General features: G+C 50.8%; 1 protein-coding gene across 1 annotated transcript in view; it reads left to right on the top strand.

Annotated features, from left to right (window-relative positions):
- RGS10 (regulator of G protein signaling 10) overlaps nt 1–12,667 on the top strand; it is a 33,117-nt gene extending 20,450 nt beyond the window's left edge. The window contains exons 4-5 of the mRNA XM_006200161.4: nt 572–715; nt 12,316–12,667. Coding sequence (XP_006200223.1) covers nt 572–715; nt 12,316–12,462 — 291 coding nt within the window. The 3' untranslated portion in view covers nt 12,463–12,667. The remainder of the gene's footprint in view (nt 1–571; nt 716–12,315) is intronic.
- Nucleotides 12,668–17,823: the final 5,156 nt, after the last annotated feature.

The raw sequence follows: 17,823 nt of genomic DNA, 5'->3' as shown, positions 1-17,823 counted from the left end.
CAGGAACTCCTTACCCATTAAGCCGCTACTCCCTGTGTCCATCTCCCTCCCCCAGCCAACCACTCAGCTTCCTGTCTCTATGGAGTTGCTGATTCTGAATATTTCATATCAGTAGAATATATAACATGTGGCCTTTCGTGTCTGGCTTTTTTCACTGAGCGTAATGCTTTTAAGGTCCATCCATGCTGTAGTTAGTGTCAGTCCTTCACTCCTTTTTATGGCTGAAGAATGTTCCCATGAGTCCTTAATTTGAAGAATTCACAGGATGGTCATGAATGCTGCTGAATGTCACTCACTCTGGGCCAGGATTCTTTCTGTCATCATGTCTGAATGGGTGGTGCAGCAGTTTTGAGACAGGAGATGGGACTACAGATGCATGGAGCGGGAGGGGGAGGGGGAGGGGCTAGGCCGACCGCGAGCACCCCCAGATTGGGCTTAGCTCTGGAGCCGCAGCCAGATCCCCCAGGGTTCCTGTAGCAGCGGCGCCTCCTGGGCTGGAACGGATTGCTGGGCTCAGGCCGGGAAGGGCTGTGCTTGCAGATGTCAGACAGGCACTCTGTGTCTCCCTCAGATGCAGGAAAAGGCAAAGGAGATCTACACGACCTTTCTGTCCAGCAAGGCCTCGTCCCAAGTCAATGTTGAAGGCCAGTCCCGGCTCAATGAGAAGATCCTGGAGGAACCACACCCACTGATGTTCCAGAAACTCCAGGACCAGGTAACCTGACTTCCCTACCTGCATTTTAATTTGAAAATTAACTCCCCCTGCCCCGCCCCCCACCAGCCTGGAAGAATTCAGTTAAAACTAAATGTTAGACACCCTGGAAGTCATCCCATCCAGCGGGGCAGGTTGGAGGCCCATTGAGGGGCCGTGGCTGATGAAAGAGACAGGCTGGCCTGCCAGGCCTCATTTGCTCAGCATTGGATAGAAAACAGACAGTTAGCAAATACACCTATGAGAAGTAGCTTGAGGATGTTTTCCAGTTGATACAGTGGCAAGCGCAAATTGCACATGAATGCTGAGTCAAGTTTGAGTGTTGAAGGAACTCCAGTTAGCATGGGAGACTTGCTGAGGGCCTCCTGGAGGTGGTGATTTTGAGCCAATGGGAGGAATACCATGAACATGGCTTTGTGGAGTAAAGGGGGGAAATGTGTGGTTAAAGGCAGTTTTTGTGGCTGTAGCCACATGAGGGTACCCCCCAACCCCACCTCACAATCTTGCAAGCTTCCTAGGGCACTTTGAAGTTCAGCCAGGGTTGGGAACCTGCAGTGAAGGCCCTGTGTCCTAGGTACTCTCAACAAGAGTAGTATCTTCCCTTCAGGGGTGCCCTTCTGTGCCCAGGGCCCCTTGGCCTGCATTATCTCATTTAATCTCCGGTGAGCAGTATTACTCCCATTTTGATGATGAGGAAAGCAAAGTCCAGGGAGACTGAGTGGATTGTTAGCAGAAAGACCCACAGGTAGTAGGAAGCACTGGAGGCCCGTGCACCTGCCTTCAAAGACTGTACTCTGTCACACATGCAGCCCGCGCAGCTGTCCCAGACTCGTGGGCAGCCTCTCACTGCTCCTCACAGCCCCATGACACCAGCTGGAGCAGAGGGATTGGAAGGCCACGTGGTACCAGCATTCTGGGGGACCGCAGAAGCCAAGGTAGCAGCGAGGAATGAGATAGGCTGATGTCACTCCAGGTGGTGGCACTTTGGGTTCCCAAGGTCCCAGTTCACTTGCTGTTAGGCCTGCAACACATCTCAAAATAGAGCTGGACCTCTGTGACCACCCTCCCGCACCTGCCCCACATTGAATTCATACTGTAGGAGGTTTAGCTGACACAGAAAGGAGGAAATACAAGGGACAGAGGAAGAATTTTTTTTTAAGTGACGAAGAAAGACATTTTAAAAATAACTTTTATTAAAAAAAAAACTCTTATCTACCTAACTAGAAAAATCATACATGCTCAGAAAAAGAAACTTGGGAAACGAAAATATAAAGATGAAAAAAGATAATTTCATAGGAAGATGACCACTAAATAACATTTGATCTCTAGACGTTTCATCATATTTTTCCTTTAAATACGCGTGTACACACACATCTAACAAACGTGGCACAATGCAGTTCAAACTATTTACTATATCATTTATTTGAGAGGGAGAAAGATGTGCTCTCTTCCTCAGGCATAATTGGGTGCAGACAAGACACCTGGAATCTGATTCCACAGCAAGTGCCTGTTAAGGGCCTCTGAGATCTGTTTGGCTTCAGAAAACTCTGCCTCTCGGGGGCTTTGCTGGTGACCATCAAAATGTGTGCTCAGCACGGTTTGTTGTTCTCTGCTCCCCAAAGGGCCCCCACGAGAGCCCTGTTTCCCTCAGTGAAGAAGTGTGAGGCTGAGGGGAGCATGTTCGGAACCACGAGATTTCATATAACTTTAAAAACGTCCTCAGTGGCTTTGGTTTTGTTGAGCACCACTTGGCTTTATCACCAAGCTGTCTGAGCAGGCTGCTCTCAGCACCGGATCACCTGGAAAACTCCAGGGAGCCTCAGCCCCTCCCCACGGCAGGCAGTGCTCCACACCCTGGAGATGGCCTATAGGGCAGCGTGGTCTTGGGGGCACAGCTGGAACCTAGAGGAATGAGAAATTCTCCCAGACATCAAATAAGATGAGTTCATCACCTGACATTTCATTTAAAGGAGAGCTTCTCAGGTCCTCATTGAGGCAGGTCCTGGGTTTTGTTTTTTTTTTCCATTTTTTAAATTGAAGTATAGTCAGTTCCAGTGTGTCAGTTTCTGGTGTACAGCACAATGTCCCAGTCATGCATATAACATACATATATTCGTTTTCATATTCTTTCATTCAGGTCCTATTGATTCTTGATTTACATACAATTCTAACAGGTTCTGGTTTTTCAGTTCACAGCCGATTTGAAGTGCTGGTAGAGGCTGTGGAGTGATGAGCAGCAAGAGGCGATGGCTAACAGCCAGGCAAGAGGCAGAAAAATGATACTAAACACAAAACCACAGCACAGTGATTGGGAACCACCGAGTGTGGGGGCCCACAACCCCACACACCACACTGGGGGCATCCCTGTGCTGCAGGATGGTGATGCAATTAGTGATTCTAATGACCCCAGGGCATCAAGCAAAACTTGAATGGTGGTCGGCATATTCCGTGAAGAATGTGTTAGATGTTTTAATAAGAATTTCATCAAAAATGATATCTGAAGGGAAGTTTGTGGGCTTAAAACTTTGTTACCTGGAAAATTCATAATTGGAGAGATTGTTCTCTGATTTAATTCAGCTCTGCTAACATGGCCCAGTTGTGTGCCCAGCACGTGCTGGGAAGGCCAGCAGAGCCGAGGGCGTCTCTTTGGAACTTTAGCCTAGAGTCTGAGTCTGCTTTTGGACACAGTTACGTTGTGAGAAGGAGGAAGGCAGAGCTGATCTTACAAAGAATTGGTTTCTTCAGTGAATTGCACTTCCCTGCAGTGGATTTTTTTTGAAGTATATTTGATTTACAGTATTGTATTCGTTTCTGGCATACAGCAAAGTGATTTAGTTTTACATATACATATATATATATATATATATATATATATATACACACACACACACACACACATATTCTTTTTCATATTTTTCCCTTATGTTTATTACAGATCATTAAGTATAGTTCCCAGTGCTCTATAGTAGGACCTTGTTGTGTTATCTGTTTTATACATAGTCATTTGTGTTGTAGTGGCTTTTTATTGTAAAGATTTGCCGCTGGCAGGTCTAGCTCAGTTCTGGCTGGCTTGCTGGTGTGTGGGTTTGCTTTTTCCTTCATTCCTTTATGCTATAAACACTGATGGAGGGCCCACTGTGTGCCAGGGACTGTGCCGGGAGCTATGTGCGCAGTGAGGAAGTCAGCACCTGTCCACCCAGGAGGACAGAGAGAGATAAGTGCTAAGGAGGAAATGCCACAGGTGATGGGCGAAGAGTGACTGGGACGGGCCCTCCTTTGGGTTTTGTGGTCAGAGAGGGCTCCTTGAAGCTGAGATCTGAGTGGCAAGGGGAAGCTGAGGAAGAAGACTTGGGGGCTGGGCCTTCTGGGGAGAGCAAATGGCAGGTACAAAGGAACCCACGGGGTGTGCTGGGAGTGAGTGTGGCTGGAGTGGAGTGAGGGAGGGTGAAGGGAGAAGCTAAGTTGGGAGGGACTGGCGGGGGTTAGGCCCCGAGCCCGTGGTAACCAGTTTAATTTCTACAGTGACTATTTATAGAATGTGCCAGCTGGGCTCATAAGGTTTGGTCCTCTTGAAGGCCAGATACTTTGGCTCTGATCCCCAGCTCTGGCTGTGCCCATCCCTCATCAGCCGAGCAGGAGAATGCGGATGACTCGGTGCAGAGCCATCTCTGTTTCTAGAAAGTCAGCTGCAAACCGGTGGTCTCCTGACCATGGCTCATCATTTGTGCCTGGTGGCCTGACCCCCTGCCTCCTCCCTCACCCCTCCCCGCCCATCACTTCCTGGACACTGAACTCAGAGTCACTGTCATTATCGCTGTATATTAGGCTGCCCAGAAGAGGGAAGAGGGATCTTCTGTTCCAGGCCTGCCTCCATCTGACCCCAGGTGGGTCCTTTTTCCTGGCGTGGCTTCTGTGGCCTCGTCGGTAACACGAGGCTTTTGGCAAACACTGCTGCCTCTCCGAGCCACACTGCGAAGCAGGCCGCAAGCCTTCAATGGCCTGGCGTTAAAAATGGTTGCTCCCTGATTGCCGTAACCTTATTTCCTTAGCCCCAACTTTTTTCTCCTTTCTTTGACTGTAGAATTTAGTAGTTGTGGAACTTTGGGCAAGAGGTGATCCCTCTCTGAGCCTTGGTTTCCTCATTGGCGAAATGCTGGTCATGATAAGGCATCTGTGAGGGTGAAATGCACTCACTTCTATGAAGTGCTTACTTAGGGCAGCGCCTGGCACGCAGTCAGCCCCGCATGAGTGTTGACTGTTCGTGTCCTTTACAATGTCACGGGAAGATGCATTTTAGCCTAATGCAGTAGTTTTTAATGGGGGGTGATTTTGGCCAGATGACACTGGGCAATGTCTGGAGACATTTTTGGTTCTCACAATTGGAGTAGGGGTGCTACTGGCACCCCGTGGGTGGAGGCCAGGATGCTGCTTAAACACTCTCCATTGTACACAGGACAGTGTCCCCTCCCCCGACACAGACGTGTCTGGTCCAAAATGTCAGTGATGCCAAGGTTGAGAAACCCTGGCTTAATATGACTTCCAAAAATGTAGCAGCGTCTATGTGCCTTCCCAGGTCAGTTTTCTATACTTTCAAGACTTCTGGGAAAACATGAAGACTGAACCTCGTCGATGTTTACACGGTGCTTTTGTATGTGCACCTCATTTGACTCTCAAGTGGTCTTGGGGAAGGTGGGACCTGGCACCTCAGTTTACGGGAGAAAGTTCCCTTGAGGGGAGGATGACCTGACTGGCCCGAGGTCACAGAGCTGGGAGAGGGGAAGCAGAGCTGCGCCTAGGGCTCCTCCCCCCCAGCCCCGCCACCGCCCCGTGAGGCCCGTGCTCCTCGGGAAACAGTGGCATTTGTTCTTACTGACCTCCTGGTCTGTGCTGCCCTCTTCCTTTCCTGGGCGCTGGTATCAAGATCAACCAACACTCTCAAGTTCTACTTTCCCACCTCGCCTCCCTTGCTCAGTTGTGCTCTCCTGTGCCTCCGGCCCTGGCTGATTCTAGAACATTCCCATCAGTCACTAGGGAACGGAGAGTCAGCCGCAACACGAAAGGATCAAATTAGTCACCGAAGCCTGACATGCTTTTCTTTGTACAAGAAACGACAGTGCCAGTCTGTGCTGGCCCCGTCAGCCTGGTGGCCTGGACATCCCCATGCTAGAACTACAGGTTTCTGGGCACCAATTTACATACCTTTCTTGCTCTGAAGCCTCTGGTTTGAATTTTGTAGCATAGCATGATGGGGTCCCTCTAAACAGCAGAGATTGGAGAAGGCGGAAGGGTCAAGGTCATTGCTTTTTCGAACCATGAAAGAGAAGCCTGCAGGTTTAAGGGATGCAGGGGTGCTCATTCTTCCATAAATCTTGGGGACCGCAAAGCCTGTGCTTACTGTGGATTTTGAGTATTGTCAGGATGCCTCCAACTTGGATTCGGGGTGGGTGTTAAGTCTGGTCTGGGGAAGGCAGAGTGGAGGCAGCCTTCTCCACTGAAAAGGAAGTCCTCAACCTCTGATGTTAAAAAAAAATGAAACACTTCAGTGAGATGTCAGTGCTCCCAGCCACATCCTTGACAGAGAAAGGAACCATGCATCAAGCTGTTTTTTAGCAGTGTCGTCTCTTTGAATTTCCCCAGAACCCAAGAAATGACAAACGCTTCCTTTTCAGACCTCAGTGAGAAGGGCTGGTCCGGCTTGTGAGGACCCGGGGGTGGGGGAGGGGCCGCCATGCCTACGGGGGGGGGGTGTCATTTGGGGGTCCACTCCCTCCCCCGGCCCCTCATTTCTCCAAGTCTGCAGTGGTGGCTGGGGACTACGGGCACCAGTCTTGTGGCTAGCTGACCTTCACTCCCCAAGATCAAGCCCAGTCCAGAAACTGGCCTGTTCCAGCGGGCAAAGCCAGAAAGAGCAGCTGGTGGGTTTTCATTCAACAGAAGGAACGTTGGCTCCTGGCGTCTGCCCCAGCCCTTTGCCTTCTGAGGGTGGGGCAGGGAGGACAACATTTGAAATACTTTGAGTTTTTTGTTTTGTTTTGTTTTACAACTTGAAAATGGTGTTTAGGGGACCAAGAGCGGGTGGGGAATGGGTGCCAGAATAGCATTTAACTCTGCCCCTAATGGCAAAAGGCAAAAATAAAACACCTTCGCCCCACGTAGGAAGCATGTCATTTGGGTTTTGGATTTGACTATTAAGGACTCCAGGAAAAAGTCACCCCCAGACAAGGCTACAGCCCCAGACCCACGGGCCTGCGAGGGGATTTCACCCTGAGCAGGGGGCTCTGTCTGTATCCGTGTTCAGCCTCCTTCTGGAGTCCTGATCCCACCTCGCACCTCGGGGGGGGGGGCTGGCCAAGAACCAGGAGCACCGTCCAGGTGACAGAACCTTCTGTGTGGCCCTCCCTGGCGCTTTGGGACAAGCCTGTCCTGAGAGTCGTCTTCTCACCTGCTCTCTGCCAGCTACCTTCAGCCCTTCTCCCCCATTCCATTGGGAAGCGCACCCCATTCTCCTGTCACCAGCGGAGGAGGTGGGCTTCAACTCAGGGGTGCGGGCGGCCCCAGCCTGGCAGCCGCTGCAGCAGGAGGGGCCAGGGTGGGGGCTGGCTTTCTTCACACTTTGTGTCTGTTCGTGTGGTGTGAAAGCCTCTAGTCCTGGAGTGTGGGAGAGAACATTCTAGAACTGCAGTTCAAGGACAGCTGTGCCTTCCTCAGCCATTTTCATGTAAAAACTGAACTGAATTCTTGAAGCAAATATGCAATCCCATTAATAAAACTTGAGGTTGCGGTACAGGATTCACGCTATTTCCTCCTGGTGCCCAGCTGAAACAACATGGCGGAGGGCTTTGAAGGGAAGGCAGGATGTGTGCTCAGTTTAAGTCTTTCATGTCCTTGTTTTCTAAGATGGGTTAAAAGATTTACTAGGCTTGAAAGGCACTTGTTGGAGACAGGGATGAAATCTTCACAGAGGGGCCTTCAGGGCTGGTTAGGCTCCTCAGTCTCTACGCGGACGAGGACGTGTCTGTGAGGGGCCCGTCTCCGGAGCAGCAGGCTCAGCGTGCTCAGATTGGAGCCCCACGTGGATATTTTCCTTTGCAGAAAGGTGAACCCTTATCAGTCGCGCTGTCTAGGGTCTGGGGTTGGGGGGTTGCCTTGTGGGGTCATGACCTCGTGTAGGGGGACCTTCCCGTAGGAAGGCTCCCTTCTCTGTTTTCGCCGCGAGTCCCACCTCCAGCAGCCCGCGGGGCTGGATCCCAAGGCCACGACACTGGACGATTTACAGTCCCGGCATGCAGCTCCCAGACGTGGGGCTGCCAAAACCTGAAACCTGCTGGGCCACAGCTGTGTTGGCAAAGAAAAAAAGAGAAAGGTAGGGAATGCAACTTAGCTGCCAACTTGAGTTTTCTGCTCCACTGGCCTCCTGTCTTCCCCGAAGGGCTGTCTGTTTCATGTCTCTGCTCCGATGGTCTGCTGGCCCCACCTGCAGCCTGGATTTGTCTCCACCACCTCCTTTCGCGTCCCTGCAGACAACTTGAGGCGTGTTGTTGGTCAGGGGATGGTCACAGTCCAGCTCTGGTGAGGCCAGTTCTCCCCATCAGAGAGTTCTGGTTTTGTGGAACCTTCTGGAACCCCTTGGGCCATCTCGTTTTCTGTGCGCAAGCTGGAGTGAGGTGAAATCGATAATTTAACTGTGTTCATTTCCAAGGGCTGTTGTAACAGATTATCGCAAACTGAATTGCTTAAAACAACAGAAATTTCTTCTCTCACAGCTCAGGAGGCCAGAAGTCTGAAATTAAGGTGTCGGCCGGGCTGTGCTCCTTTTGAAGGCTGGAGGGGAGAATCCTCCCCTGCCTCTTCCAGCGGCTGGTGGCTGCTGGCATCCTCCGTGCTCCTTGGCTTGTAGCTGCATTGCTCCGGTCTCTGCCTCTGTCTTCACGTATCCTTGTTCCCTCGGTGTGTCTAGCTATCCTCTCCTCTTCTTACTAGGGCACCACTCCTTGGGTTTAGGGCCCACCCTAAATCCAGGATGATGTCATCTCGAGAGCCGCAACTAACCCTATCCCCAGATAAAGTCACATTGGACGTTCTGGCTGGATGTAAATTTAGGGGGCACTCTGTTCAGCCGAATATACTGACCTTTGGAGATGTTTATTTCCCATTTATACACACAAACACACATGAAAGTACGTATTTGGGATCATCATTTTTTGTTTTAGTGCATTTAAAAAACTCAGCATTCAGTCACTTAACACATTTTTCCTTGTTAAATTCTGTTTGTAATCTTATTTTTATTTGTGGGGGGAGGTAATTCGTTTTATTTATTTATTTATTTATTTAAATATTTTAGAGGAGGTACTGGGGATTGAACCCAGGACCCTGTGCATGCTAAGCGTGCGCTCTACCACTTGAGCTATACCCTCCCCTCCCTGTGATCTTCATTTTTAATGACTGCCTCTTGCTCTGTTAGATGAGTGGCTGGATGGTTAGGAGTGTGGGTTCAAGAGCTGGATGGCCAGGGTTTGCAACCTGCCTGTCTCTTTTACTTACTGTTATGGGCTGAACTGTGTCTTCCCTCAAATTCATATGTCGGACTCCTAAGCTCCAGTACCCCAGAATGTGACTGTGTTTGGAGATGTGGGTCTTCAAATGAAGTCCTTGGGGTCATCCCTAATCCAACCTGAGTGGTGTCCTTATAAGGAGAGGAGATTAGGACATAGAAACGCACAGAAGAGAGACCAGTGGAAGACCCTGGTGAAGAAAGCCACCTACAAGCCAAGGAGAGAGGCTTCAGAAGATCGCAACCCTGCTGTCGCCTTGCTCTTAGACTTCCAGCCTCCAGAACTCTGAGGAAGGAAATTTCTGTTATGTAAGCCACCCAGTCCTTGGTACTTGTCATGGCAGCTGAGCTGACAATATACCAGCCACTGGGGCAAAGCACCAAACCTCTAAGGCCCCGTTCCTTCCCCCGTGTGATCGGGGTCTTTAGGGTTCAGTAAGGATCAGAGAGGATGCTCCGTGTGTTGCCTGGTGCAGGGTTTGAAGGCACTCTCAGCGGGGTGGGTACCACCTTGATTCGTTTTGCCAGCCCTCCGTCATTGCTCAGAGGGTGGGTTCTATTCATTCACTGGGTAAACATGTATTGGACCTCTATCATGGCTATTTTCCCTGTGATGAGGAAGATTGTGGTCAGCAGCTGGGTACCTGGTCTTTGGCCACTTTCTTGGAAGAGATTTTTAGGCGCATTCTCTATTGTCTAAGCCATCTTCCCTGAGCACCACCTGTAAGGGGCCCTGGGATGGGAGAACCCTATTGCTGTGTGCTCCTAGGCCAGTGCCCAGGAGACCCTTTGCTGGTGGCAGATACCCGGCAGCTCACAACCCCAGAAATGAGGCCCTTAGGAGCAGCATCCCTTCCATCCCTTCTGATGGCTGCAGCCGCCACCTCGGGAACTCAGCAGCACCAGGAGCTGCACCAGGAGGCAGGCATGGGGGAGGCTCTGGGAGAAGGAAGGACTTCACAGGTATTTCCCACCCTCCCATGGCTGGGAGTGGCCTGTGTGCTCTGTTAAATAGTTCCCAGCCCCTCCTCTCAAGCTTGCTGGCACCAGGAGTGCTGAAGGGGGAGCAGAGCCTCCTGGAGGCTGAGAGTCCTGCCAGTCCCTGACCCCTCAGCTGAAGCAACCTCCTTTTCCCCCTCCCCTATTGCCTCTCACCTCCAGCCCAGTCTTTTTTCTTCTCTTCTTTGAAGAGCCACGGCAGGCAAACAGGATGTTCCACTCCCACACGCGGAGCCTCAGACGAGACACTTGGGTCGAACCGCATCCTGCTGGCAGTGCTGGGTCCCATCTGCTGTGGACCTGGGTGGGAGGTGGTGCAGAGCTGGGTGCCAGGAGGGGCAATCACGAAGCTGGTTTCATTAGTCACTCTCTGAGCATCATTCCAAACTTTGAATTAGGTGGGCATCTCAAAGTCTCCCATGGGGGCTCTTGTGCCTGGAAGGGATGAATAATGCAGGTGGTGAGGGATAGTGACACCTGCTTAGCACATTTGTGGGAGGCCATGAAATGGTAATGGCATTCCTCATCCCCCACCTCACCCCTGGCTATGATTTCTGTATTCTATGGGAATTTTTTTTTAATGAATAATTTCTCCAAACCTCAGCAAATCAGTCTAGGATTACAAAATCGCTACAAAATAGACAACTGCTATAGAGAGGCACGAGGTGGGGGTTTATGGAGGTGTGGTCTTTATAAGCAGTTAGACAGGACTGGAAGGACACCAGGGAAGGGCTGGCACTAGCTGAGAGTTTAAAGAAAACCCAAAATCTAAACGCTGCTGATAGCAACACGATTTAGGCAGTTCTCCCATGGTTGAAGCTGTCCTGGGGAAAAGAAGGTGTCAGGGCCAAGGTCCAGTTCTCCCTTCCCCCGGGCAGGTGTTCTGAGTCCTTGGACTCCATCAGACATTTCATTTACAAACCAGTTTGTGCCTGTTGGGAGAGGGCAGATTTAAGAGATGTCAGGGTTTTACCACCCACTTGATAACTCCGCCTGGCAGTGAGCGACATTCTAGACACCCCTGGAACTTTCCACTTGTTGAGCCCATTATAAGGCGATAAGTGAAGGCAGCAGGTTGCACAGTGTGGATGTTCAGGTCTGCAGAATGTCCTGAAAGTTCAGTCGAAAGGTCTGAGAGATGGAGAGAGATTTCTCTAAAGGGACTGCACCCCTCAACAGCCAGAAAGCCCCTCCCTGTTGCTTTTCCTCTCCCCACCCTGCTGTAGGGCAAAGGAGGATGGTGCATAGGATGGGGTGGGAGTAGGGGAGAGGAGATGCTGGGAATAGGGACCATGGCTAAGAAGAGAGGGGGCAACTTGGGGTGTGGCAGATGGCAACTCTCTAACCTGTGGGGGTCCACCCCTCGCACCTGATGAGTGAGCATCTCTTAGAATGATTTCTTCCCCAGACGCGCCCCTGGGCTCGGGCGAGCGAGCAGGCATCTGCCTTCTGCAGCTGACTGCTATTTTATTTAATTAGGGCCTATTCCCGAAGCCCCTCCTCACTAAGACTGTCGTTCCACTTCCCTGCCCTGCATTGAATAAGCCCCATTTTGTTTCTGGGCATAATGATAGGTTCGTTGGAGATCTTGGATGCCAGACTTATGGGGGGGGGTCTTAACAATATTGGCATCGCCTGTTGTGACAGTGACCTTTACACCAGCGTCTCTACAGAAATGGTTTCTATTCTGCTGTTTCAAGTTCCTGGAGAAATGGATCCTTGTATTATCTACCCGAGTAAAGTGGAGGTTCTTAAAGGCCTCTTGATACAAGGGTATGAATCAGCGCTCTGTGAATCTGTACTTCCGTGGAAAATACAGACAGATTTGTTCGGGGGCCTCTCTAAGCTCTTATATTTCACTGAGATTATTTCACAATGACCAGGAACATGCAGGAAGTCCGCCTCGTCTAGCACATGACTTACGTGAGCTTTCTTTGTGCGTTCGGCATGCATTTGCATTCCTCGGCACACGGTAGGTATTTAATAAACATTTGATAGGATGATTCACAGCCTGGTTCGCCTCACCCTTCAGACTCTTTTCCTTTTCCCTTAGATCTTCAACCTCATGAAGTATGACAGCTACAGCCGCTTCTTAAAGTCCGACCTGTTCTTAAAACACAAGCGCACCGAGGAAGAGGATGAAGACCCTCCCGATGCCCAGACGGCAGCTAAAAGAGCTTCGAGAATTTATAACACATGAGCCCCTCAAGATGTTGGTGGGACTGGCAGCTTTCAGAAGCAAAAGGACTCACTCTCAGGACCGTGCAGGGTTTATAACCGCTTTGTTATCTGCAAGGACTGAAATGTACAAAACCCTTCAATGGGATAAGTGTATTTTATTTCCTGCTTGATCAGTAAGTTTTGCATGATGGCTCATCTTACATAAAGAGACAAATAGCTTTGAAGTTTTAGTTCTTACACACACACACAAAGGTGGAATCGTCCTTCAACACTGGACATTTTGAGTGTTTTACAGCTTGATTAAACTTCATGTGAGGCCACCAGGTGAAACTTAACAGCCACCTCTTGCCTTGGAAGTCTTTGCCTTGCCTCTGCAGGAGGGTAATGTGTGTCCACTTGGTGAATCCGGTTAAGAATAAGTTGATCTGACAAGCTCAGGCCATTGGGGGTTTGTCTATCAGGTGCCTTTTGGGTTAAATACTTCTAGAGAGTAAGTTCAGTGCTGGAAAAAGAAAATTAATCACAGCCTCTATAAAGATTTGGGGAGCTGACCTCTGAATGCCAGCAGAGGGCTCTTATTTCTCATGTGTGGGTTTGTCCTGGTTTTGCCCACAACCCATGACATTTCATACAGCACAGATACCTGGTTCATTTTGACAGAAACAAGATCTCAACCAGGAAAAAAGACAAACGCGAGATTGTTCAGGGTCCCCGTGGCAACGCAAGGTGGCACTGAATGGGGCTGTGGCACCCGTCCTCTGCCCATGTTGAGTTGGTGGGATGCTCCCTTCTCTTGTAGCCCATCTGGTGGATGGTGGAACCCTTTCTTCATGGTGCCTACCGACTTGTTAACTCGGCTTGAGACTTCAGTCAATGTCTGTCTTGGGTGGAGAGGCTGTGAGTGAAATCCTGCTGGGCCCAGGCTGCCCAGGTCCCCCCGCAGAGCCCAAGGTCAGGCACAGTTCCCTTCTGCTCATTGTTCCTGCCATCTGCTGCCGCCAGACCTTCTCCAGCATATTTTCCAAACCTTAAACTCCTGTTTGTACAAAACAAAGCAACCAGACTCTTACTTGAGAGCCTTTGAACTGAGATGCTCCCATTTGCAGAATTCCCTGCTGTTGAGCGTGACTGTATGATTTATCAATCAAACCAGGACACTTGAGAGAGAAGGGGAGTGAGTTTAATCACTAAACTGGGATAATAGGCATCAGCTGGTTCTGTTCTGGGTGAAACCAGTTCACATAATCACCCTACTGACCAGCCTCTCCTAGCGTGACGTCTTGGGCAGTCCTCCAGATTCTCATTGTCCATTCACTGGTCGAATGTTCCCTGTCCTTCCGTCTTGGGCCTCGGGAAGGGACAATCTTTAGGGAGCTCTTCACTGCTGCAAACCAAACCACCAAACTGAGCATCAGAAACAGTAAGTGCTTGATCCCCCAAAAGGGGTTTTTCCGCCTCCCTCAGGACCTCCCAGACAAGCCTCCTCTCTGCCTGGGATGAGATAGTGATGCTGACAGTGAGACCTGAGGCAGTGTCATCTGAGAAATCCAGTCCATCTTCACTCAGTGCTGACTGCTGCACTTTAAAGAGTAAGGGTTAAAAACAGCCTGAGTTCTCTCAGCTTGCTACCAGCAGAACAGTGCAGGGATGCAGACCCCTCCCCACCCCACTGCACCTTTGCAGATATAGGGTGACTTGGGGATGCCACAGCTGAGCGAGCCGCTTGGTGCTCCCTTTGGAGAGTCTGCCCCGGGTGGGTCCTAGAGAATGCAGGCGGGCTGGGAACCCTCTTTCTGGCTTTTACCTTTTTACCACTCGGTTCAGAGACCCTTTGAGGTGGTGATCTCGTCATAAACACATAAACAGCCAGACTTAGCCGGAAGACTGTCTGCCGAAAGAAAAGCCTCTCGCTTCGGAGCTGCCTGAAAAGCTGAATGTCAGCGCCAGGGTGAGCTGCTTACATTTAACCCCAGCGTACTCCCACCAGCGTGACCTCACACCACTTCCCCCAGCTTGCTCCTGCCTGGCTGCCTCCACCCCTGCCTGCCGCACAACTGGGGCACGTACAGAATTCAGCTCCCTACAGCCATGGCAAAAGTGAGACAGAAGTGGAGGGAACCCATGTAGCCAGATGCTTCTACCCAGCTTTTCACTTCCACCCGATGTCTGCCTGTCCGCCCATTCATTTATTGGCTAGTGTTTAAATGGTGTCTGCAACATGCCAGGGATAGTGTTCGGGAATATAGCAGCCGTGGTGATTCACGCTCCAGTGGTGCTTGCTCACAGATCTTCTAAAATGCGGGTTTTATTGTGATTCAGGTATGGTGAGCCCAACAGATCAGGAGATGACTACCACTGAAGGGGCAGTCTGTTACACTTCCCAAGAGGAGGGGCCAGGTCATGCCAGGCGGGGCCGCAACGGGAATCACCAGGGTCCATAAGGAGGCAGAGGGAATGAGGGGAAAATGTGGGCAAGAGCCTTCACTGTGGTTTCATTGGAAAAGGCAGGGCAGGGTACACTGTAGGACTGGCTAGTATGAGTCATTTCCATGGGCTCTGGGGCTTAGGGGCTGTCCCCAATTGGCACCTGGGCCTGAGTGATTAGGGCAGGTGGCCTGGAGTGTAAAAACCCCATGAAGCAGGGGCTGGGGATGTGAGCTCTGGGTTGGACAGCTGTTTACGATCTCTAGGAGTTAGCTAGCGCTGAGAGGGGCAGTCCCTCCACTGCTAGCCGGGACCCAGACGTGAAAGCATCAGAGTAAAACACGCTTGAGACAGCAGTCTGCAGGCCTCGGAATCTCAGCCTGCAGGCCGTAGGTGGTGTGTGTGATGGGGCACGTGTTTTAAAGCTTTCAGGGCAATTGCCTTGGGCAGAGCACCAGTGTAATCTCCGCTCGACCGCAGGCCCTGTCACTCCCTATTGCCGCATGCCAAGCCGTTCACATATTTACGTTATCCACTGGATGTAAGGTTAGATCTCCATTTCCCATGTGCAGAGAGCACAGTGTGGGTGACATTTTCCTCTGTGATTTTATAGTCATTAATTATACCTCCAAATCCACTCGGCTGACATCCCCCCAACCACAACAGAGTCCGTTGTGGTCCACGCTCCTTCACGATCTTGCCTTCTCAATTACAGAACTCCCCTCCGAGGCCTGGCAGGAATCAACTCACACTTGAAGAAGGCTTCTTTCCCATTACCTCATACACAAAGCCTTACAGTGGGAGAAGAGCCATTTCTCGCATGTTAGAGACGGGAAACCCAAAACAAAAACATGACTCACACACACATGTGCTCGTGACTGCCAGAATCTGAGGATGGAACCAGACCTTCTGTCTCCTGACCCCAGGTCCATCCTCTGCCTGGACGGGGGCCCAGGGGAGCCCAGGGTTGGCAAAGATGCTCACTTACCCAGCAGAAACTTAATGAGCACTCACTACATCCCAGGCCAAATACCAGCTATAGGAAGGGAGGGGGATGAAAGAACAAGGCAGCAACCCCGACTTTGAGGGAGCCACTGGTTGGGAAATGAGAGGAGGTCTTTACCACAAACTCTGCTACAAGAAAGAGGGAGCCGCTGCGGGAGGGACTGATGGGACATGACTGGCTGGTTGTGTCCATCTCTTAAGTTTACACGCTCGGTGGTTTTCTCTTTTCCCTAAATATCATGATGCTAAGCTTCATGTTGACACTGGTGGTGAAGTGATTTCATTCGAGAAATATGAGAAGGAATACTCTGTTCTGAGGGGCAGAAGCTTTTAAAATTCCAGTCTCAAGGTGCACTCCAGAGAATGAAGAGTTAGTTCACTACGTTTCCCATTCCAGTTTTGCTAATGTGTCCTCTCATGTGTTACAGAGTTGGGAGCTGATGAATTGGTACCCGACTCCCAGGTCCCAGCTCTGAATTTTGTGAGCACACTTTGTTTATAAGCTTTGCAAACTACTAGACAAGCGCAGTCATGACTCACATTCTGTCATTATTTACTTTCATTTTGGCTGCAGATGTTCTAGGTCTTGCATTTATTTAAGTGCTAAATGGTCTTGTTGGATCATTAGCTTCCAGGATTTTAAAAGTCTGTTTCTTCTCAAGGTTAGCTACATGCAATGACGGGGCTGGGGCAGGGAGAGGAGAGATCTTATGCACAGATCAGGGCAGGGCTGGAATCACTGTTGAAATGGTCCCCGAATGGCTCTTCTTGGATTCCCACAGGCACTGCAAGCTTTGTAAGTCCAAAGTTGCTTGAGCAGAGACCCAGGGGTCCCTCTTCTTGGGGCCTCTAAGTGAGAGTCCTGCAGGCCGTACCCTTGCTGTGCACTTGCATGCACGTCCACAGTGCTGTACGCCCCTGGAGGAAGGGGAGCCTTTTGCCAATTCCCACAAAGTCACTGGGTAGGGGCACCTAGAAGTGGCGCCTGAGGGTCTCCCCTTTCCTGCACTTCTATGTCTGATCCATCAGCAAGGCCTCTAGAGTCTTCTCCAAAATCTAGCTTAAATGCGTCCATCCTTCCCACCTCCACGGCCTCGGGCCCTGACCAGGCTGCCTCCCTCCTTCTCTTGCCCAGTGGAGCCTCCTCACAGCTCAGTCCTCTGCCCTCCACACTCCCTCCCCATCTTCACCCAGCACTTGCCTTTTAGAAGCACAAACCTGACCGTGCTGATCACCTGTGTAAGCCCCTTCTGTGCCTTTCTTTGTTCGCAAAATAAAAATTCAGATCGTGACCATGGCCTCGTGACTGCAAAGCTGGGAGAGCTGAGCCCAGCCCCACCTCGCCTCCTGCCCCTACAGCTCATTTCAGAGGTGAGCAGGGCATGGGTGCTGCTCGCTGCAGCCTCTGCACAGGCTGCCGCCTCCTGACCTCGGTTCTTTCTCATCCTTCAAGTCTCAGGCCAAGTGTCAGCTCCTGGGAGCGGTCTTTCCCAAGGACCCTGCTAAGCAGCCGCCTGCCCTTTCCCCTCCCCAGAGTCCTGGCTTGTGGCCCTTTATCCATTACCAGTTGGAACTGGTTGTGTTTCACTGAGTTCCCAGAGGTGAACCCACTGCCTGGACGCCCCTAGCCACATGACAGGCCCTCAATATGTGGTTCTTGACTGAGCAAAGGAATGCCAAGTAAGTTAGGATCTCAGATTTTGGTTGATCTCATTCACAGCCTGGTACCTCAGTGGTCAACCCTCGTGATTGTCATAGAAAATGGAGAACTGGGAGGCCCACCAGTTCCTAAGTGCCTCCCATGTGCTAGGCATCGTGCAAGGTGCATTGAAGATGGTATCAAACCTGGGCAGTGGCTGTGGCTTCCCCAGTCAATGGGGACTGAACTTCAGAGGCACTGAGCCTGCACCAGGATCCCATGGCTCAAGGTTGGTGGTGTCAGGATTGGAAC

The sequence above is a fragment of the Vicugna pacos genome, chromosome 11 (assembly GCF_048564905.1).
Source record: "Vicugna pacos chromosome 11, VicPac4, whole genome shotgun sequence".
Taxonomy (NCBI): Eukaryota; Metazoa; Chordata; class Mammalia; order Artiodactyla; family Camelidae; genus Vicugna; species Vicugna pacos.
The sequence above is the reverse complement of the archived record's forward strand: the minus strand, read 5'-3'. Positions and strand labels throughout refer to the sequence as shown.